Raw genomic sequence first — 20,537 nt, forward strand, 5'->3', positions numbered from 1 at the left:
GTACCAGGGCCGTATCTGGCCCCGGGGACACCTGCTTCATCTTACGGTATCTTAAAAATCACACACAAATTTGAGTTTCTGGGTTGTCCTGAGCAACCGGAAGACCTGGCAGTTGGGCCTTAAGTTTCCACTGCAGACCAGATGGGGCACAAGTTGGCCACTGAGCCCCAGTCCCCACCACGCTGCCACTCCCCACCGTGCACGTCTGACTCGCTGTGTTCACTGCTGTGGCCTTTGTAGGCCGCTGAGTTTGAAATCCCCAAGACGGGTAGTACAGAGACTTTGAGAGAAAGTTCTGGAGCCCTGGGGGAGCTGAGAGAGGGGGCTCTCCAGGGCAGAAGGGGAAGGGCTCACCCCAGCTTCATACAGTGGGTTGCTGAAGTCTGACTCCACAGTGATGGGGCTGTAGGAATGGGACCCCGAAAAGCCGAAGAGGGATTTTCCCTGTAGTCTGCGAAAGGGAAGAGACAGAGGGGCTTATCCAGAGGTGAGCCCCCAACACCCCCCTCGCCCTGTCTTCCGTGCCAGCCAGGCGGACGGCTGCCCTGGCTAGCAGCTCCGGGAGCAGTGTTCTTACTTGGTGTAGTATATGTAAACGCCACTGCCGAGGACAATGACCAGGCCTAGGGGCAGCAGGATGGCCAAGGCGAGGTTCCCACCCTCCAGCTGCCTCGACGGGTCCGTGGTCTGGGTCACTAGGGAGAGGAGAGGCCAGTGAGCTGCGGCTGGGCCCAGCCCACTGGCCTCTCCCAGCCTCTTGCCCTGGGCCTCGAACCCTGGGCTTCACCCCTCCGGGGCCTGGCGTCCTGCCCCCGGCCTCTGCCTTGCCCTCCCAACTCAGCCAGGCCTGGGTCTCCACCTGCGCCCTCACTGACCTTCCAGTTTTCGGTTGTCCAGGAGCTCCTCATAGGCCACTGCAGGGAGAGGAGGGGGAGGGGACGGGGTCTGAGCCAGGGAGGGAAGGAGGCTGGGTAGAGGCCGGGAGCCCAGTGGGGCTGCGCTGGACAGCCTGGTTCTCTCTGCCTCTGCTCAACCTAAGCGCTATCCTTCCCTCGGCGGGGGCGGGGGAAGACTGGTCAAGGCAGGGCCTCCTTCCGCTTTCTCCAGACCCCTAAAACTTCAGGTTTCTTGGGTGGTCCAAACTAATCAGTCTGTAGAATTTGTCAAAAATGGCGGAAACTTGAGACCTAGCCCGAGGGCAAGGAGACTTCTAAGCCAAGGCCCCTCTGCTACATCCCTTAGGACAGTTCCATGCCCTTGAGGTTCCCCAAGACCACTGGATGTTCCTGGGAGGATCAGAGCCCACGGGAGGTGGAGGGGGAGCTCGGTCAGTCGTTCTCAAATTTGCTGCTCCCTGACTTTCCCAGTCCCGTCGCTCCCCAGACCCTGCTGTGCCCCCTCCTGCCCGGTCTGCCCAGGCACCTTTGCAGAGCGGGGGCTGGCTGGTCCACTGGGAGGGGTGGCCGGGCACACAGGTGATGGTGACCTCGCCGATGAGCTCAAAGCCCTCGTAGCAGAAGAAGCGCAGAGACTCTCCGGCCTGGTAGTGATGCTTGTACAGCGTCTGATAGCCGTTCTCCGGCACCCCTGGGTTCAGGCACGGCTCATACTTCACTGAGGGGCACAACGTCCGTCAGCTGCTGGCCCCCTGCTGAGCAGGCCACCCAGCCACCCTTCCCAGGGTGTCCCCAGACTCACAGGCACACTTGGGGACCCGGTCGCTCCACTTGGGTGTGCCCGTGTCCCGGCTGTAGCAAGTGAGCACTGCCGCCCCCTCCAGGCTGTACCCTGGCAGGCAGCGGTACTGGACGTGGGAGCCCACTGGGAAGCCGGCGTCGGAGGTGGTCCGGTGCCCGTTGGTGATCTCACCGGGGTCGGCACAAGTCATGACTGTTGGCAGGAGAGCAAGGTCAGGGGGAGCCTTAAAAGCCCTCCCGGAAGCTGAGGACGGGGAGACGCCTGAGCCGTGGGCCATCTTCCCGCTAAGCACCTCCCCGTCTCCCACCCTTTCCTCCAGATGCAGAGATGAGAGGTTGGAAAAATGTAAAATTCGGTGCATTTTAGGTTTCGGGCTTCTTCCAGAAAAGAGCGGTGGGGACAAGCCAGGCTCCATCTGAGAATGAAACGTGAAGTCTTCTGCCCCTGTTACCGGAGCCTCGGAGCTACACCCTGAGGCCACCAGCCCCACTCGGTGGATCTTAGGTGGGACAGCGGCCCAGCCCGCCTGCGCCCCTCCTTCCTCATGCCGGGCATCCCCAGCGCCCTCCGCTCATTTGCACAGCCTGCCCTTTACAACCTTGTTGTGCAAATAACAATCAGAGCCATTTCTGGTATACGGACCTCTGCTACGTGCTTTACAAGCACAGCATCTACACCCTGACGATCCTGAGGTCAGCGTGGCTCATCTCGCAGGGCTCAGGGTGGGGAAGTAACTGGTCCAGAGCACTGGGCTGACATTCAGAGACTTGGCTCTCAGCTCAGCTTCAGGCTCGGTGTGCTGCCTTGGCCACAGGGCCTGTACCCTCTGGGTCCTGGCTGGATTTCAGACTGGACATACTGTCAGTCCTTCTAGAGATGGGGAGCTGTCTCAACCAGGAAGTTTTCCTTGTGTCCAGTCCAAATCCGCCTTCCTGAACTTCACTTCATTGGTCCCAGCATTGTCCCCCAGGGCCAGGTGGAAGACCCACAGTCCCATATCCCGGCAGCAGGCTTCCTAAAATCTGGAGAAAATGCCAAGACGCCACCCCTTTCTGCTCCTTCAAGTATCACCTCCTCAGTGAAATCTCCCCTGCCTGAAGCAATGAGCCCCTCGCCCCTCTTCTCACGGTGCTTCTCCCTTATTTACAGCACCTGCTGAACTGTTCGCAAGCACAGGTCCTGTGTGAAAACTCCGATGTGAAGTCCTTTGCCCGGAAACAGCCTGCAGTTATGGCTTTGGAATACCCTGAGCTGTTTTCAGTGTCCCCCTTCTGAACTGTGAGCTCCGCCAGGGTCAGGAGGGACCCCAGCCCCCTGCATCACCCCAACCCTGCCTGCGGCTTCAATGACTGCGGTAAGATAAACCTAGTTCTCTGACCAGCCTAGGCCCCAGCACGCCAAGGGCGGGAGATTGAGACTCGAGAAGGGTATAGAAGGGGAGGAGCGAAGCGGAGAGTCGACGGGGCGGGGCTGGGGGCGGGACTCTGACGTGACGGAGGCGGGGCCAGGAGGCGATGGGGGCGGGACCAGGAGGCGATGGGGACGGGGCCAGGAGAAAGTGAGGCGCGACCCAGAGGAAACCAGGTCAGAGGTCAGAACTGTGCACGAGGGAGGGACACCGCCCGGAGGTGAGAGTGGGGTCCGCAGGGGGCAGTTTCGGGACACCGAGGATCAGAGGGCTGGAACCCGAAGGGTGAAAGGGACGAGGCCTGAGTAAGATCCGGGCAGAATCCAGAGGGAAGGGGTGAGAAACTCGGCCGGGCCGGGAGCGGGAGCAAAAAGGAACTTGAGCCCGCCGCAGAGGGGTTGCGGAGCGGCGAGACCCCGACGGGCAGGGGCGGGGCCCGAGCTCACTCTTTTGGCAGGCGGGCGGCGCGGCGCTCCAGGACAGGTCCCACTGGCAGGTGAGAATGTCGGAGCCAAGCAGCTCATACCCAGGCTCACACTGGTAGGTAAGCACCGTGCCCCGGATCAGGTCCCCGTGGGAAGCCGTCCTCCAGCCCCACTCTGGAGGGGGCAGCTCCGGGCACGTGTCGTTCCTCGGGACCTCTGCAGGGGAGAGACAGCGAGTTTGGAGGCTGTCCTGCGACGGACTCAGGGCGCCCTTCCAGACTCGGGGGGCCTTGCTCCTCCCGGGATCTCTGGCTGGCCGAGCCCCTGCGCGTTTCAGGACCCTAGACCTCGGTACCTTTGAAATGCAACACGAAACCCTGTCCCAGGCCCGGGTTTGGGGGCCCTGGCGGTGCCTGGAACTGTAGCGTGAGGTCGGGCCCAGAGGAGAGGAGGCGGCGGCGTGGTTGAGGTCCCCGCAGCTGGGCCAGGACTCGGGCGCTGGGACCGTCCCCATCGAAGAGTGTCAGCATGTCCCCTTCACGCACATTCAGGCTGCAGAGATTGGAACCAGATGTGAGGGGCGGGTTACGATTCGCCCCTCCTGTGCGGTTCTGCCCGGTCAGTAACTCCGTTCATTAGGAACCCCACCTACTCCCCAGCCCTGTCTGCACTTCCCCATCCCAAGTCTGGCCGCCCTTTAGGCAATTATGGGCTTCTCCTAGCCCCTCCAGGTTCCGCTTGTTCCGTGGCTCGGAGTTCCTGCTTCCTGATTCCCAGCCCAGCTCCCCAGAAACTCCTCGCACTCTCCGGTGGCGCCTCCCTCCCCGGGGATGCACAGTCTCTCTCTCAAGTCCAGCTCCGGCCAGTCACAGGCCATGTTCTTTCATCACCGGCCCAACTCCAGGAGCCACTGGGACTATCCGCCTTGGGGCCATGCCCACTTCTTGTTAAAACCGGTCACATGGCCATCTCATCCCCAATCAGCTCACTGGCTTCTCCCACCCCCACTGCCACCTCATAGGCTAGTGACCAGGCCACAGTTTGGGCCTGGGTTCCTGGAAACCGCTCAAGGGGCAGCCTCGAAACAGCCAAAGAGCGAGTGACACAGGGCCAGAGCCCCCGTTTCACTACGGCCGCTGCAGAAGCCCCTGAGTGACCCATGTCCTTGTCCAGAGTCGCCTGGACAAACCAAAAGCGATTTGTTCCTAGGTCTCCCTGACACCCCACACCCCTGTCCTGAACTGTCAGTCACCTTTTCATCTCGGGTCGCCAGCCAGGCTCCCGGCGCCGGCTGCAGTGTCGTCACACCACGCTCCACGGGGCCCACACCCACCGCGCCCTCCGCAGCACCCTAACGTACATTTCAACTTGGAGCAAGATGCGCTTCTCCTCCTGGACGTGCAGGCCCCACACGCAGTCCTGGCCGGGGCTGTAGCTCTGGGGCCAGTCGGGAGAGAGGACCACACCAGCCGCCTCTGACAGCTCCCCTCCGCACATGGCTGGGGGAGAAGGGGGTGCACATTCCGAACGCCCCGTCTTCATTCACCTAAGGTCTACCTACTCCCAGCTGTGGGCACCAGACTGCTTCACAGGCTCCCTCTTAATTACCTGTGCCCAATCCCGGCCTTGCTCTCACTTAGCCCCGCCCACCCAGCCCCGCCCACTCTCCCGCCTATGCGTTACCCCGCCCATCCCAAGACTTAGCTCCAGCTAGAGCTCTTCAAGACATTTGGGTCACGACCCCTAAATTCTGTAACAAACCCACCAATTATTCAGCTGAGAAAAACGATCTCTGAAAAGGACAAGGATTTTACCCAAGGTCTGGGTTTACTGGGTTTGGATATGCAAGTCTCCTTCCCGAATGGCCTTCTCCAGCTGGGGGCGGGGGGGGGGGGGGGCTGGGGACCGGGGGGGGAGCTCCTGGGGATGTGGGGGCTCACCCTTGCAGGCTGGCTCTGTGTCATTCCAGTGGGGTTCTGTGGGATCCACACATTCGATGGCATTTGGGGGGCCAGGGGGCTCCAGGGCATATCCTGGGAGGCACGAGAAGGTGGCCAGTGCCCCTGGGCGGTACTCTGGGTCTGTGGTGGTGACATTGCCGTGTGCCAGGAAGGGAGCGAAGCAGCGATCTTCTTCAAAGGCTAGAGAGGGGTCAGTCACAGAAAGTAAGCATGAGGACAGGCCTCAGGGGATCTCAGACTGGGGGGGGTCTGGGGCTGAGTTCAAGAGACGTTTGGCTGCTCAGTGGGTTGTTTAAAATAGAATGCCTTTTCGCTTAGCTTTCACTCTCCAGTCTCCCCCAAATCCTAACCCTTCTCATTCTCACATTTATGTTACCTTCCTGGCCGCTGACGGGAAACCCCTAGGCTAGTCAAATCCCAGCCCCCGTTCTACAGATGAGGAAACTGAGGTCCACAGACCAAAAAAACACTTGCCCAACGTCACACAGAATCAGGTCTCAAACCCAGATTGCTTGAATCCTAGCCAGAGTCACTTGGTTTTGGAAACTGCAGAGGAGGGAGGGGAAGGTGCCTTCGGAGAACAGCTCACACAGGTGTGTTCTCTCCTCAAAAACAAGAGTTAGAGGGGCGCCTGAGTGGCTCAGTCGGTTAAGGGTCCAACTCCTAGTTTCAGCTCATGGACTCTTCGTTTTGGCTCAGGTGGAGGCCGCACTGGGCTCTGCTTGTGGATTCTCACTCTCCCTCTGAGTGCCCCCCCCCACTCCCGCTCATACTCTGTGTGTGTGTCTCTCTCCCTAAAGTAAATAAATAAATCTTAGAGGGAGAGAGAGAGAGTGCAGGGGTGGGGAGGAGCAGAGAGAGGTGGGGAGAGAGAATCTCATGTAGACTCCCCGATGAGAGCTGAGCCTGACTTGGGGTTTGATCTCACAACCCTGAGATCATGATCTGAGCTGAAACCAAGAGTTGTCCAATTAAACGACTGAGCCACCCAGGCAGTCCATAAAGAAATCTTTAAAAAAAAAAAAAAAAAAGATTCTCCACACCCTTGATTACCCATGTTGTGGCTAGAATCCCAAAGTACAACAAATGCAGAAGCTACTCAATTTTGACTTTGGACTAACTCAGCAAAAAAGAACATTTGGAGAGCATTTTTGCTTTTGCCCACGTGACCATAGCTCAGCTGCAGAACGATCCGTGGGGAGGAGTGTGAAGCTCATAGAGCAGCAATGGCCCACAATCAGGGAGGCAGACCTCAGCCCTCGGAATTCTCTGCACATTTGCAAGTCGAACAGGCAGTTTATTTTTCAGATCTGCTGTTCTAGTTCACTGTTACTTACAACCTGATGAGGTCTCAAGTCCAAATCCTATGCGTCCACCAGGGCCCAGTGCCTGATAAATCAGTTGCTCCTTTGATTCACACCACAAACCAGCCCCTCTCTCTCTCCTGCTACTGCTTGCACAGATCCTCTGCTCCAGTCACGCTGAAATACCCTCTTTCCCAAACATACCAGGCCTTTCTCTACCTCTTTACTGTTGCTCACCCCGTTCCTTTCACCTGAGGTGCTCACCCCTAATCTCCCTCTTTTAAAATGCTCCATCTTAGGGGCACCTGGGTAGCTCAGGTGGTTAAGGGTCTGACTCTTGGTCTCCGCTCAGGTCATGGTCTCAGGGTTGTGAGACTGAGCCCCACATCACGCTCTACACTGAGCACGAAGTTCTACTTGGGATTCTCTCTCGCGCTCTGCCCCTTCCCACTCCTCTTTCTCTCACTCTCTAAAAAATAAATAAAATAAAATAAAATCCATTCTCTCTATCCAGTAAGGGCCAGCTCAAATGCCTCTTCTCCCACAATCACTGACCACCTTGTTTCTACCTGTCCAGCATCTGCACCGCCGTCTTCTGTTCAAGGCACTCCTACTTTCATTTTGGGACACAGGCCTCCCCCATTTCCAGTCCAGGAGGTCCAGTTGGGGCCAACTCTGGATGGTCATGTGATACGGGTCTGCCAATCATACCGCCACCCGCCCTTCCTTCCGTGATTGGTCAATGACCTCAGCCGGAGCAATGAGAGCCCTCCCTGGCATTTTGGCTGCCCTCTTAGGAAAGCGGTGCCCTTTCTCTTTCTGATGGACTTGCTGTGTGGGTGGCATGTCAGTTTGAACTGCTAGGGGCACCACAGACTGAGAGCCTGACTGACGGTGAAGCCAACACGGAGGGAAGCACTGAGGGGTGAAGGTGCCCGGTCTCTTGGCTGTGTACCTGGATCCAGCCATCCGTGAAACTTAAATGGGAAGAGCCCCCCCCAGGAATTGGAGGGGGTCCTTGTAGTTTGGGGGTGGGGAGGAAGTTAGTTTCCAGAGATCCAGACAGAGGTGAGCAGGGACAGGGTCTGTGCTTGTGACCATACCCTGCCCTCAGCAAGATGGCAAAGTGCAGGAGTTGGGATCCCTGGGTGGGGGTGAGGGGGGGACACACTTACCTTCAAATCGGAGGCTTAGCAGCAGGGGGTTGGCGGGTGTCTCTGAAAGCAGCTCCACATAAAGGGACTGGGCGTCACTGATGAGACCCCGCTCGGGGACGTCGTCCATATCCGAGTCATAGATGACTGGGGAGAGGGGGCTGCCCCCTGAGCGCACCATCAGCCTGCGATGGAGAGAAGTTTCCCCTCGGAAGCTGGCTCGTCGCTTGCCGGCTCTCCTAACTCGTTTTCACAGCTGTTATTTTCAAGCATCAGCTACGTCCCGTGTATGCTAAGTCTTCGCACATTTTGTCTCATTACTTTTCACAAGAGCCCTTGAGTCAGCATGATTTATCATCCCTGATTTTATAGATGAGGAAATGGAGGCCCAGAGTCACCTGCCCTGCGTCACAGAGCAACTAGTGGCAGAGCTGAGGTAGTGGCTGGTCAGGCGAGAGGGGGTACCAGTGATGATGGTGAGGACAGACGCATTTCCAGGGCTCACTCCCTTCCGAGCACTTCCCGTAACTCAACACCTTTATCCCCACAGAAACCTTCTGAGGAGGTCCTGTGATCTCCATTCTACTGACGAGGAAACGGAGGCACAGACCGGGCCGGCAACTGGTCTGTTTGCACAGCTCTGCCACCTAAGGGGAAGGACTGATCTGCGTTTGATACACCTCTTAACTGGGATCCACCCCAGGTCGGTCTGACTCCCCAGTGCAGCCTTCCTATTTCCCTCAGGTGGGGGCCTCTGAGCCAAGACCCCGACCCTCACCGGTCATTGTCCTCATCCAGTGAGACCCTCTCGAAGTGCAGGTGAAGCCGGCGTCCCTCAGCTGCTTCAATGACCCACCGGCAGGTGAGGTTGGGCCCTGCTGCTCCTCCAGGCTCAGGGGACACGATGCGACCCAGTGTAGCATTGTGGATGGTGCCACCACAGGATGCTGGGGGTAGAGGGGGGACATGGGAAGGTGACTTGTCCTCCTGTCTTCAGAGCTGTCACATCCACACTTTCGGCTGGGACCCAGCCTCAGAGTGCTCTCTGCCCTACAGGCTCACCCCAGAGGGTGGGACCTTCTCCAAGGCCACCACCCAGGTAGGGAACCAGCCCCCCCAGCATAGACCCTCCCTAGGACGGAAAGCCTGTGATATGAACACTCCCCAGGTATGGACACCCTGGCATGGGGAGTATGAGGGATCCCCAAAATGGAAGCCCTCAAATTTGAAAATCTTCAAGATGGTATCCCCAGGATAAAGATTCTTCATGATAGGGAACCTCTAGATAATGGACTTCCAGAATGGTTTCCTTGAGCATGAGGAGGAGTCTCCAAAGGAAGACATCTCCGAAAGAAGACATCTCCAGAATGGTGACTCCCCATATGGAAACCCTTTAGGCAGGACATCCCCAGATAGAGACACCCCCCCCCGCCCCCACCGCTGCCAAGAATGGCAATTCTCCAAGGGTCGACACCTTCTGTGTGAAGAGCTCCAGATGGAGACACCAGGATAGGGACTCTTCCAGGCAGAAACCCCTTCAAGATGGGTGTTGGCCAAAGATAGAGACCCCCAAGATAGTACCCGCCCAATGGGGCTCCCAGGACAGAAGCCGCACCTAGCGTGCCGGAGACTCACCCACGCAGCTGGGGGGTTCGCCACTCCAGGCTGGCCGGGTGCCGTTGAGGCAGATAAGGGTCTCCTCGCCCTGCAGCTGGTAGCCTGAATCACAGTGGAAGGTGGCAGTACCCCCAGGATGCAGGTCTGTCACGCTCACGTCCCCGTGGGCCGGCCGGGGAGGGAAGCCGCAGCTCAGGAGGTAGGCTGGATCGGCAGAGCCGGGAGAAGCGAGACTGGTTTTCCCATGCCAGCCTCTCCCACCGGTCCCCTCGCACACGCTTCCCTCTTAGGTCCCTTGGTGGCAGAGGGGGCTCCCTACTGGAGCTCTCGCACGGCCACTTGGTCTCACGAAGAGGCCATCTCAACATCCCTTCTGTCCCCTAGTCTTTGTCATCTACGCACTTTGGCCTCCATTTCGTAGATGCAGTATCTGAGACTCAAAGAAATTCTGCCTCTCGCGCTCACTTGCCGGGGCAACCTCAGGCAAGTCAGTTGGCCACCGCGAACCCAGCCAGCTCTAAAAATAACAAATGGTGTCTGCAGAACTTGTTCAGCTTCTAAAATGAGCTCATGCCGTGCTTCTGAGGTAGCCACAGGAAGGCCGTGATCCATTTTCCAGATGTAGCAATGGGTTGTTAAGTGACTCCTAGTGATTTCTCCCCGCTGAGGTGCGTGGTAGGAGCAGAGCCCCAGCTTTCCTCCAGAGGAGCCCTCATGAAACTCCTTTGGGAAGTTTGGCTAATCTGTCATTGGAGACCTTAGTACTCAGTGTCCCCTCCGTGAATCCCCCAGGGAAGGTGAAGGGCTTGCTGTCCTTAAAGAACTGGTTTCTCTTCTCCTCTCTTGCAGTGAGAACTGAGTGATCTCTCTTTTTGTGCTGCTAAGAAGCTCAGAACCAGATCAAGGCTTGTTCCGAGCAACAGTGGCTTGTCCATCCACCTTCTATTTTTGTCATCTTTAATAAGCACTTCCTGGTACCCATTTTCTTATTTAATTTTGCTGCATTCTTTTTCGAAAGCCTCCTGAAATTCTTGTGGAATCACAGGAGATAAAACAAAGAAATAGGAAGTGACTTGGGGCCGGGGTGGGGGGGTGGGTGCTGGCCGGCCTAGCCGGAAGGTCGTGGAAGTCTTGATCTTGGGGTCATGTGTTTGAGCTCCATGTTACTCATGGAGTGGAGATTACTTAAATATCTAAACTTAAAAAGGAAGGAGAGAGTACGGAAGCGGGGGAGGGAAGAGGGAGGAAGGAAGTGACTCGGCAGGAGACAGTGGACTCTAAATTTGGTCCTGACATAGTTCTATGCTTCAGACCAGACAGAGTTCATCAAGAAGGGCTTCCTGGAGGAGATGTACCAAAGCTGCGTCTCTGTAGGAGGGGCAGGCTCTGGATAGCCATGCTTGGGAGATTCCGGCTCGCCTGGGCCTTGGCTTTTGCTAACTGTGCCGCCCTGAGTGATTAAGTCAGAGACCTGGTCTCCCTACTTCACAGTTCAGCAAGCATTTCCTTGGCTGGGTGCTAGCGCAGAGAGGTGAAAAGGACCCAGGCCTTGTCCGTTCGGAGTCTGCAGTCTACCGAGATAGACCCCAAAAGTTTCTCGAGCACGGTGGCTTAAATAAATATTAGCCTCTTGATGGCTCTCCACGACCGACAGAATCCAGCCCAAAGGCTTTGGATTGACATTCCAGCCCCTTCTATCACTGCACCCAGCAGAACGCCTCCAGCTTCAGTTCTTAAACCCACAACCCATAGAGCCTCCACAAGGTAGCTTTGTGACTTCATATTTTTTCGCATCATCTCCCCTACCTGCGAGGTCCTTTTCCCGGTCTTTCTCATCTTTCAAGGAGTAACGTAAGTACCACCTCTTCCAGGAAGTCTTCCCGGCCCCTCCCCTCTCCCACAGAGTTAGTTTCTTTCTTGCCTCCACACCTGTGCACGCGTACTTTTATCATCACGTGAACTGCTGTCTGTTGCCATGGTGAGGCTGAACTGGCCTCACTTGTTTTGTCCCCTAAAAACCTCGCCAAGCCGATCCGCCGGTGCGGCCCAGAGGTGGTATGTGCCTGAACACACTGCACTGGGAGATGGGCACACCTGACTTCCAGTTCTAGCTCCACGACTTATTCGCTGTATGACCTTGGGCAGGTGATGCCCCCTCGGGGGCCTGTCACCCGTCAATAGCAGTAGTAAGTCCTACCATTGGCCAGCCAGCCTTCCAGTTAAAGGAAAGAAACACGCAAAGCACCTCACGCAGAGAAAGTGCTCAGAAAATCTGAAGCCCCCGTCCCTCAGGCTCGATGAATGAATGACTGGGCGTCTGCGGACCTGTCGTCTGACTCTGCAGCACACGTGTGGGTGGCTGGGCCGCCCCTACAGCCCTCTTCCTCTTGGAGGTGGAGTGGCCAACGGCCACCCTTGGGGGTGCCCCGAGAAGCACACAAAACAACCGTCAGCACCAGGGTTGTGTAAATGGGAGTGTTTGCTGGGCCTGGGGCGAGCAGTGATGGAACCTTTGGCCTTTCAGAGAAGCTAACGAGGCCACTCTGGGCCAGAGGCCCCGCTAGTGGAGACTGGGGAAGGCTTAAACAGGGCCTCGGTCCCAGAGGGGCCCAGAGAAGCCGCAAAGCAGGGAAGACCGAGGCAGGTAATGAAGACCAATTTATGCAACAGCCCTGCTTCCCCAGATGTTCCACTTTGTCTGAAGAGTCCTATTTTCAGGGCCCTCGGGAAGTGGCTGCTTAAGGGAGCTGGCGGGGAGCCATTTCGTAATGTTGGAAGGGCAGTCCCCCCACCCCCGCCCTAGGCCCTTGGGCATGACCTTGCTCCCTGCCAACCGGACCACCAGTTACGTGGCTCCCGTCTCACTGGCCCTTCCGCCTTGCGCATAAGAGTCCCTGGGGCCCAAGCAGAGGCCTCAGGAGAAACTGGAAAGGGTGTGAGGCAGGGATCCGTGTTGTGTGTGTCCTGGATAAGGCCCACAAGGGGCCGGCGAGGCCATGAGGTAATGTGAAGGGGACATTGGCCCCAAACCCAGTTCGCTCTCTGTTTCTGAGGAGCACAGGAAAGGGCTTTGGAGATGGCAGCAGCGTCTGGAATGGGACAGCAGGTTGCCACGCACACACACGTGCTAGAGCGTATGCTCGCTCTGTGGGAAGGTTCCTACACACACAGGTGAGCACGGTGTGCACCTGCGTGTAGGCTGTCTGTGGGGGGTGCTCCTGAGTGCGGTCGTGCACGGATACCACCCCTTCCTACACCCCCAAAGTCAGCAGGATCTTTCTAGGTCACACATCTGAGGTTGTCACTACCTTGCTTCAGACATTTCAAAAACGTCTCCATGTCCCTTGCAGGGTAAGTAGTCTGTACCCATTACTGAATTTGATGAGGCCCTTCCTGATCTGAATCCAACCTCCTAGTCTGGTTTCTTTTTTCTCTCTCTCTCTCTCTCTTTCTTTCTTTCTTTTTTTTTTTTTTTTAAGATTTTACCCATTTATCTGACAGACAGAGATCACAAGTAGGCAGGAGGCAGGCAGAGAGAGAGGGAAGCAGACTTCTGCTCAGCAGCTCCATCCCAGGACCCCAGGACCACGACCCAAGCCGAAGACAGAGGCTTCAACCCACTGAGCCACCCAGGCGCCCCCTTAGTCTGGTTTCTTACAGCCTGCTTTTCTCCCACCACTTTCTGGGCTTTTCTGTAGCAGTGACTGACATTCCTGAGCTCTCATTGTGGACCAGACACTATTTTAAGCACTTGACATGTGTTATTAGTTAATTTGGTCTTCCTAATAATACCATGAGCCAAGTATTATGGTTCCCATTTTTCAGATGAGACCATGAGGCACAGAAAGGTTAAGTAAGTCACCCCAGGTCACACAGCTAGCGCAGTTCTATCTTCCATGCTGACTGACTTCAACTCCTCAAGGGGATCATGCTTTTTCATGCAGCTGGACCCCTGTCTTCCTCATTCTTCCCTCCCCACCCCCTTCCCCTTGTAGCTCTTATTTTTGGTCCCAGCTTCATTACCTCCTCCAAGAAGGTGTCCCTATATTCCTTAGGAGAAATGTAGGTCCCTTTGAAATTTGTTCCTCTGCCTGGGTTTCCTTCCTCATAGGGCCGTAGGTCCTTATCTCATTGAATTATAATCATCCTGATTACTTGTCCATCTCTTTACCTAGATTCTGAGTTCCTGGAAGATTTACGTCTGGCTTGTTCATTGCTCTCCGTACGGACAACACAGGGCCGGTATGAATGGGTGTTCAATAAACATTTTTTGAGTGAATCAATGACCTGCCACTCTGATGTGTGCACACTGAGTCTGTGAGTGTGCAAAATAAGAGTCTGGCCGGCATAGATCTCCTCTGAGGGCTCTGCCCGCCCCCTACAAGGTCCTAGACAGGAGGAAAAGCCCCTGACACCTCCTTAAGCTCAGATGCCTCCCAGAGATGCCTCTTGTGCCCAGTGTGGCCCTTACCCTTCCACCAGCTCCCCAGACTCCTCACCCTGATAGTGGATCCTGAAGCCACCGCCCCTTGGGACCCGTGGGCTCTGGAAGTGCAGGAGCAGCCGGTTGGTTGGACTCCGAAGCACCTGTCCTTCTCCCAGCATGGAGGAGTTAGCCAGGAGTCGGGGGGCCAGGCCTGGGGACCCCCCACCAGCCAGCACCAGGAGTTCCTCCTCCCGAGATAGGTTCAGCGTCTGCACCTAAAGAAGGCCAGACCCAGACCACCGCCCCCCCACCCCACAGGACAAGTCAGTCAAGCTGGGTGACCCCAAGCCCCGCACCGTTTGCCTCCCTTTCTCCTGTGTGTGGCAGCCCAAATACCACCGTGACACTGGCCACATTATAGAACTCCGGGAGAGTCTCTGAGATCCTCAGAAAACAGGCCCACGGAGTCAGGGAAGTTTCCCAGGCCAAACCTGTGCCCACGGCTGGGCCCAGAGGAAAGGGCTTGGGGGCTTCAAAGTCCCGTTACCTGGATCTCAATGCCGTAGCCAGGGTAGACATGGATGCTGTAGGTGCAGTCCAAGAGCCCGGCAGTGCGGCTGGCAGCACTGCCCAGGTCGGGAGACTCCACGTGCCCTTCGCCCTCAGAGATGTTGTTATTACACAGAACTAAAGAGACACAAGTGGCTGGAGCTGACTGCTTCCCTGTACTCTCGCCCTCCCAGCCAAGCACCTCTGGGGGCCCCGCCTGGCTTGTCCCCCGCACCTCCCACCGTCTTTATCGGCGGCGGCTCCCTCTCCCACCCGGGCCCACGACTCCCTTCTCCAGCTGTGGTAGAGATAAAGCCCACCGCAAGGGCAGACACGCGCCCACCATAATAATAAATCATCAAATAATAATCACAAAATGATTGAGCAGAGGCCCCTGTCTCGTCTGTGCGCAGACCCCTACTTCCACGCGTTTCCCGCAGCCTGTCCCCGGGCACCCCGCGCTCTCCCACGTTCACGCTCCGGCACACTGTCCCCGCCCCCTTCAGACGCCTCACCTGGGCTGGTCACCGTGGTGGTGACGGTGGTCGTGGTGATGATGGTGGTCGTGGTCTCCTCCTCTCCTCCCTCAGGCCCGAGGGGCGGGCCTGGGGAGGCGGGGCCGGGAAGGGGCGGGGCCGTCGTTCCCGGGGGCGGGGTCAGCAGCTCGGGCGCGGTGGGGCCTGCCCCCCTTCCGCCTCTAGGGGTTACCGCGGTTGTCAGAGGCCCAGTCCCTGGCTCAGTGGCGCGTGGCAGGGAGGGTGCTGCGAGAGTCTGGCCGGCTGGAGGGGTGGCTAGTGTGGGGTCTGGATCAGCTCCTGGGACAGTACAAGGTAAGGCGCAGAAAGAGCAAATTGGTGGGTCATGGGTGGGGAGCAGGGCTGAGGGAAACTGGGGGCTCCCCACACTGAACCCGAAAGTAGCAAGCCCCCACCTCTCCCTTCCGCACACGAACACGTCCTCCCAAGGCTTCCACGGCCCTCCCTCTCCAGCTCTCCACCGAGGCCCTTCCACTGGGTCAGTCTCCTTGAGACTCTCCACGCCTCCCCCTGCAGGTCTGGCGCCCTTGCCTGCGCACCCCTTCCTCCCTCCTCGTCCTCTCTTTTGCTCTGTCTGGAACTCTTCTTCTCTGTTTAGTATTCTTGTGGCTCTCTGATTTTATGATTCTAAATCTGCTACTCTCTGCATTTCTCTCTCTTTCTAGGTCTCTCTCCCCCGATTCCTCAGACTCTGGTTCTCTGAGTTTCCATCTGTCTTTCTCTCGGATGGTCTGTTTTTCTGTCTGGCTCTGGCTCTTGATCATTCAGTCTCAATCGCCCTGGTACTCTGTCTATGCCGTTTTGATTCTCTCTGACCATATCTTGCTGAATATCACTGGCTTGGGTCCCCATCTCCTCGAGTTAATGTCCCTCCCTCTTTCTCTGGGTCAATTCTGCCACTCTGGGGCCTCACCCGGCAGGTAGCCCATCTCTGGACCCCTCCTCAGCAGGGCCCCATGGAGCAGCTCGGCCAAAACCTCAGAGGCTACTGTGGGGGCCTCACTTCCAGGCTCTGGTAGTGCCTCTTCTTCCTTCAGGGGCAGACCTAGGAGATGAAGTTGTGTGAGCCCTTCCACTGCCCCACACTCCTTCCTTCTCCAGAAAGACCTTTTCCAGAGCTCTTCCTCCCCTCTCAGTCAGCTGGGCCTGCAGGAGCTCAGAGGGTCCCAGACTGGGCTGAGAGCCAAGAGTGGAGGAGGGGCTCCCAGCTGTCCCTGGCACCCCTGCACCTTCCTCTCCACCCCACTCCCCTCCCACGCTGTGTGGGCCTTCAGTGAGCATCTTGGCTCTTATGAACCCTGGACAGCGCCAGCCGAGTGGAGAGGGCCCCGGTGCTACCTTCCTTTCCCCTTCGATGGTGCTCTTCCCCCAGCCCTGGAGCTCTGCGGAGGGTCTGGCAGCACCTCCCAGCCCTTGCTTCTGCAATGCCCAGCTTTATCTCTGGGTTTCTATCTCTGCAGTGTGGTTCCCACTCTCTCTCTCTCTTTCATTCTCTGCAGTCTCTGCCCGCTTCCCCGGAGTCTGGCGAGGGGTCAGAGTAGAGGACTGAATATCTGGGCTCTGAGCACTGCCTCTGTTCATCTGTCTTTGTCCATACGTCCAAGAGCATTTGTGCGTGCAGTGCCTGGCGTCTCTCCCCGCACCTCCATCTCCCACCCAGGTACCCTGCATGCTTCGGCCGCCTCCGCAGACATCCCCCCAACTTCCCCAGCCCTTCTTCCTGGATTTAACCCCTGAGACGCTGGTTAAAGCTCCCCTCAATCATTTCCCCACCTTCTCAGTATTGGGGGTTAGGGCTCCAGGTACAAGTCAGAATGCCCTGGCTTGCCCCTTCCCTGTCAGCTGTACCCGTCCTCCCCCAGAAGCTCAGAAAGCCAGGATGTTCAGAGAAGGGATGGTAGAGGACCCCAGGTGGGGACCATCCCAGGGCCTACCCCCATGCTCCCATGTCCTTACCCTGAATCCAGGGACAGCTCAGCAGAATTAGGAACAGCAGCTGGGGAGGCGGCGGGTGCTGGGCCCTGGGAGTCCCCATGGCGACTCACACCGATTTCTCTTCTCTGCGCCTCTCCTAAATAATCTAGCTGTCACCTTTCCTCCGTCTCCTTTTATCTTTCCCTTTAATTTTCTTTTTTTTTTTCTTTTTCTTTCTTTTTTTTCCCCCCTGCTAGCAGTTAGCAAGGAAGACAATTTCTCTGTCCCTTGGGATGGAGGGGCAGAATTGGGCTGGGGGTCGCCTGGATCCCACCCCTCCTTGCCCAATCTCCTCTGTCCTCTGTTATCGGGTCTGTGGGAGAGGGGGCGCGGCTCCGGCTGCAGGGGGTGGGACCGGGAAGGCCAAAGGGGCTGGGTCGCCTGGGTTACCCTCTCGCTCGGGCGCGTGGGTCCATCGAGCTAGCTGGATCCCAGGCTGGGGGAATAGGGAGAGGCAAGACAGCTTCTGGGGGTCTGGGGTGGGGTCGGGGATCGGGAGGGTCCCTACTGTGCTCTAGCGGGGCTTGGTGGGGACGGGAGGGGGTTGCGGAACCTGGAGAGCCGAAGCTCGGGCACTGGAGCTGCGGGAGGGAGAAGCTGAGAAAGGTGTCGAGCCCACGTCAGATCCTGGGGACGGGCGAAGGGAGGGGCCTGGGATTTATTTGGGGGCGATGCGGGGGGAGGCAGAAGGAGGAAGTGCAGATGGAGGAAGGAGGGACCACATGAGCCAGACCGTAATCCTCACTCCCGCGGCCCCTAGGGGAGGCAAAGGAAACTCTGGTCCTAGCTGGAATTACAGCCCCTTCCCCCAGCCTTTCCAGCACATCTGGAATCTGAATCTCCTTTTCCCAGGGTGCCGAGGGGCGGCACCGCTGGGTTCACGCTTGCTCAGCTCCCCAGTATGCCCCTTGCCCACATCCAGGCGCCTCCCCCTCCCCACAGGACCTCCTTTCCCTTTTACAGCTCCTGTGAAATGGGCTTTCCCCTCCCCCAGGAGAATGGCAAATTTCCACGTTTATGAGAAGTCTAAGGGGCGACAGTCCAAGATCTGGGGGAGGAGAGACCCCCTTCTCTTGCGTATAGGACCCCGGCCAGCTGCCAGGCAGCTTCAACTTTGATTTTTTTTTTTTTCCTCCTGGCCTCCCTGGGAACGGCTCTGGGCGCCCTTTTCAGCACCACGAGCTGGCGGACAGCTCTCCCCGGCCCAGCCCGAGCGGCCCCCGACGCCGCGATTGGCTGAAGCCGCCCTCAGTATCTATCAGGCACCCGCGGTGGGGGTGGGGCTCGCTCTAGAGGCGGAGGGGGATGGGAGCCACAGGCTGACTGGTCAAGGGATCAGCGGACCTACGGACAGGCCGCAGCGCCCCTGTCCCCAGTCCGCCAGCGCCGGCCTGTCCGTCAGTCTATGCGCTCGCCCCGCCCCTTGTCTTGCCACGCCCCTCCTCCCGCCCCCGCCCCTTCTTTTCGCATTGCGGGGCGGCTGGAGGTTGGCACAGTGCCCCCTGCGCCCCACGTGGCGCCCCGTCGGGGCGGGGAGGGGAGGCGAATCCGGAGACCCCCCCCCCCCCCGCTGAGATGCGACTGCCCCTGGGTGGGGGCGGGGGTAGCTAAGCTGAGATGACTGTGGGGAGGGGTGACGTCAGGGTGAGTGGGAGCCGAGGAAGGACCGAGTCGGAGAGAGGGAGGGAGGGAAGGAGAGAGACAGAGAGAGAGAGAGAGGAGACCCGCGGGTCGGGTCGCGTGGGGAGCGAGGGCGAAGGGGACGAGGGCTTGGCAGGAGAGAAGCCGCTGCGGAGGACCACTGGTGGCGGGCTCCCGGGGCTACGGGTCCAGGAGGGGGTAGGCGCCGCTGTCCGGGGCGGCTAGACGGGAGGAGCGAGAGCCACGGAGGGGCGCGGAGGAGCGGGAGGCGAGGAGAAGGGCAGCGAGCGCGGAGGAAGGAGACGCCGAGGGAGAGAAACTCCGGAGGGAGGACGGAGAGCGGTGGGGGCAGGAAGAGGAGAGAGCTGAGGGAGAAAGAGGTGGAAGGACAGGACGGAGAGAGGAGTGCTGGGAGGTGCTAGAAGGAGGTGAGAAAGGGAGATACACGGGGAAGAAAAAACCTCAGGAGAGAGAACCAAGGAGTGGGGAATGTGGAGGGGAAACAGCCCCGGGGGGAACCCGGGGGCGGCCCCCGAGGGAACTGGTGGAGAACTGGGAGGACAGGGGGACTGGGGGCTGGAAGATGCCCCTGGCCTGCTGGCCAGAGCTCCCCTGCCCGTCACGCCTGCGTGGCCATTGCCCTTGGCCGCCCCAGCCCTCACCCTGCTGCTTGGAGCCCTCACTTCCCTTTTCCTCTGGTACTGTTACCGCCTGGGCTCCCAAGACATGCAGGCTCTGGGAGCTGGGAGTCGGGCTGCCCGTGTCAGCAGAGGGCCTAGGGGATGCTCTGAGGCCGGCAGGCTGGGCCCAGGGAGCTCTGGGGAGCCTGGAGAAGGGCCCAGGGCAGAAGGCCTAGTGTGCCGTCGCCTGCGGGCCTACGCCAGGCGCTACTCCTGGGCGGGCATGGGTAGGGTGAGGCGGGCAGCTCAAGGTGGCCCAGGCCCTGGGGGAGGGCCAGAGGTCCTGGGCATTCAGCGCCCAGGCCTGCTTTTTTTGCCAGACCTGCCCTCAGCCCCCTTCGTGCCCCGGGACGCCCAGCGGCATGACGTGGAGCTCCTGGAGAGCAGCTTCCCTGCCATTTTGCGGGACTTTGGGGCTGTGAGCTGGGACTTCTCAGGGACTACTCCTCTGCCTCGGGGCTGGTCCCAGCCCCTGGCCCCTGGGTGCTACCAGCTCCTGCTGTACCAAGCAGGCCGGTGCCAACCCAGCAACTGCCGCCGGTGTCCGGGGGCCTATCGCGCACTGCGGGGGCTGCGGACCTTTATGAGTGCCAACACCTTCGGCAACGCTGGCTTTTCTGTCCTCCTGCCTGGGGCGCGGCTTGAGGGTCGCTGTGGGCCCACCAACGCAAGGGTCAGATGCCATCTGGGTAAGTAGATGTCGCCTACAAGCTCCTTGCCTCCTCCATTCCTTCTGTCCCCGGAGCTTTCTCCAGTGTTTCCGGTCACGCCTCCCCTCCCAGAAATCTTCCCTGGCCCCCTGATGCCCACAGCAGCCTTTCCTAAGCTTCGATCACCTCCCTCCCGACCAGCCTCATAAGCTTTGCCGTGGGCATTACCTCCTGGCCTCTTCTCTCTTGGTACCGACTCCCCCAACATTTTGTTTCACTTATTTATTTAAAAGGAATCTTTACAGAACAATGCTAATCAGTATTACTTGCACTAAATAGAAAGTACTCCTGAAAACAAATTTAAGCTTAAAAAAAAAAAAGCTTTAAAAATTCTAGCTAGGGATGCCTGAGTGGCTCAGTTGGTTAAGCAGCTGCCTTCGGCTCAGGTCATGATCCCAGCGTCCTGGGATCGAGTCCCACATCGGGCTCCTTGCTCAGCGGGGAGCCTGCTTCT

General features: G+C 58.3%; 2 protein-coding genes across 5 annotated transcripts in view; one reads left to right on the plus strand and one right to left on the minus strand.

Moving 5' to 3' along the window:
* The window catches only part of SEZ6L2 (seizure related 6 homolog like 2), an 18,460-nt gene extending 801 nt beyond the window's left edge, over positions 1-17,659 (minus strand). The window contains exons 1-17 of one of the 4 annotated variants that reach the window (XM_059414944.1): positions 17,035-17,659; positions 15,992-16,123; positions 15,058-15,357; positions 14,541-14,680; positions 14,067-14,268; positions 9,586-9,771; positions 8,729-8,897; positions 7,972-8,135; positions 5,472-5,672; positions 4,892-5,030; positions 3,887-4,083; positions 3,553-3,747; positions 1,699-1,890; positions 1,423-1,614; positions 876-914; positions 578-695; positions 355-451 (exon numbers count right to left, since the gene is read on the minus strand). In XM_059414944.1, the coding sequence (XP_059270927.1) occupies positions 355-451; positions 578-695; positions 876-914; positions 1,423-1,614; positions 1,699-1,890; positions 3,553-3,747; positions 3,887-4,083; positions 4,892-5,030; positions 5,472-5,672; positions 7,972-8,135; positions 8,729-8,897; positions 9,586-9,771; positions 14,067-14,268; positions 14,541-14,680; positions 15,058-15,357; positions 15,992-16,123; positions 17,035-17,113 (2,742 nt within the window). In that variant the 5' untranslated portion in view covers positions 17,114-17,659. Of the gene's footprint in view, positions 1-354; positions 477-577; positions 696-875; positions 915-1,422; positions 1,615-1,698; positions 1,891-3,552; positions 3,748-3,886; positions 4,084-4,891; positions 5,031-5,471; positions 5,673-7,971; positions 8,136-8,728; positions 8,898-9,585; positions 9,772-14,066; positions 14,269-14,540; positions 14,681-15,057; positions 15,358-15,991; positions 16,124-17,034 lie in introns of all 4 variants that reach the window. The other 3 variants (XM_059414945.1, XM_059414947.1, XM_059414946.1) reach the window with 3 other exon arrangements.
* Positions 17,660-19,033: 1,374 nt separating this feature from the next.
* Positions 19,034-20,537, plus strand: part of ASPHD1 (aspartate beta-hydroxylase domain containing 1) — a 3,805-nt gene continuing 2,301 nt past the window's right edge. The window contains exon 1 of the mRNA XM_059414948.1: positions 19,034-20,062. Coding sequence (XP_059270931.1) covers positions 19,183-20,062 — 880 coding nt within the window. The 5' untranslated portion in view covers positions 19,034-19,182. The remainder of the gene's footprint in view (positions 20,063-20,537) is intronic.

Source organism: Mustela nigripes, chromosome 11, assembly GCF_022355385.1.
Source record: "Mustela nigripes isolate SB6536 chromosome 11, MUSNIG.SB6536, whole genome shotgun sequence".
Classification (NCBI taxonomy): Eukaryota; Metazoa; Chordata; class Mammalia; order Carnivora; family Mustelidae; genus Mustela; species Mustela nigripes.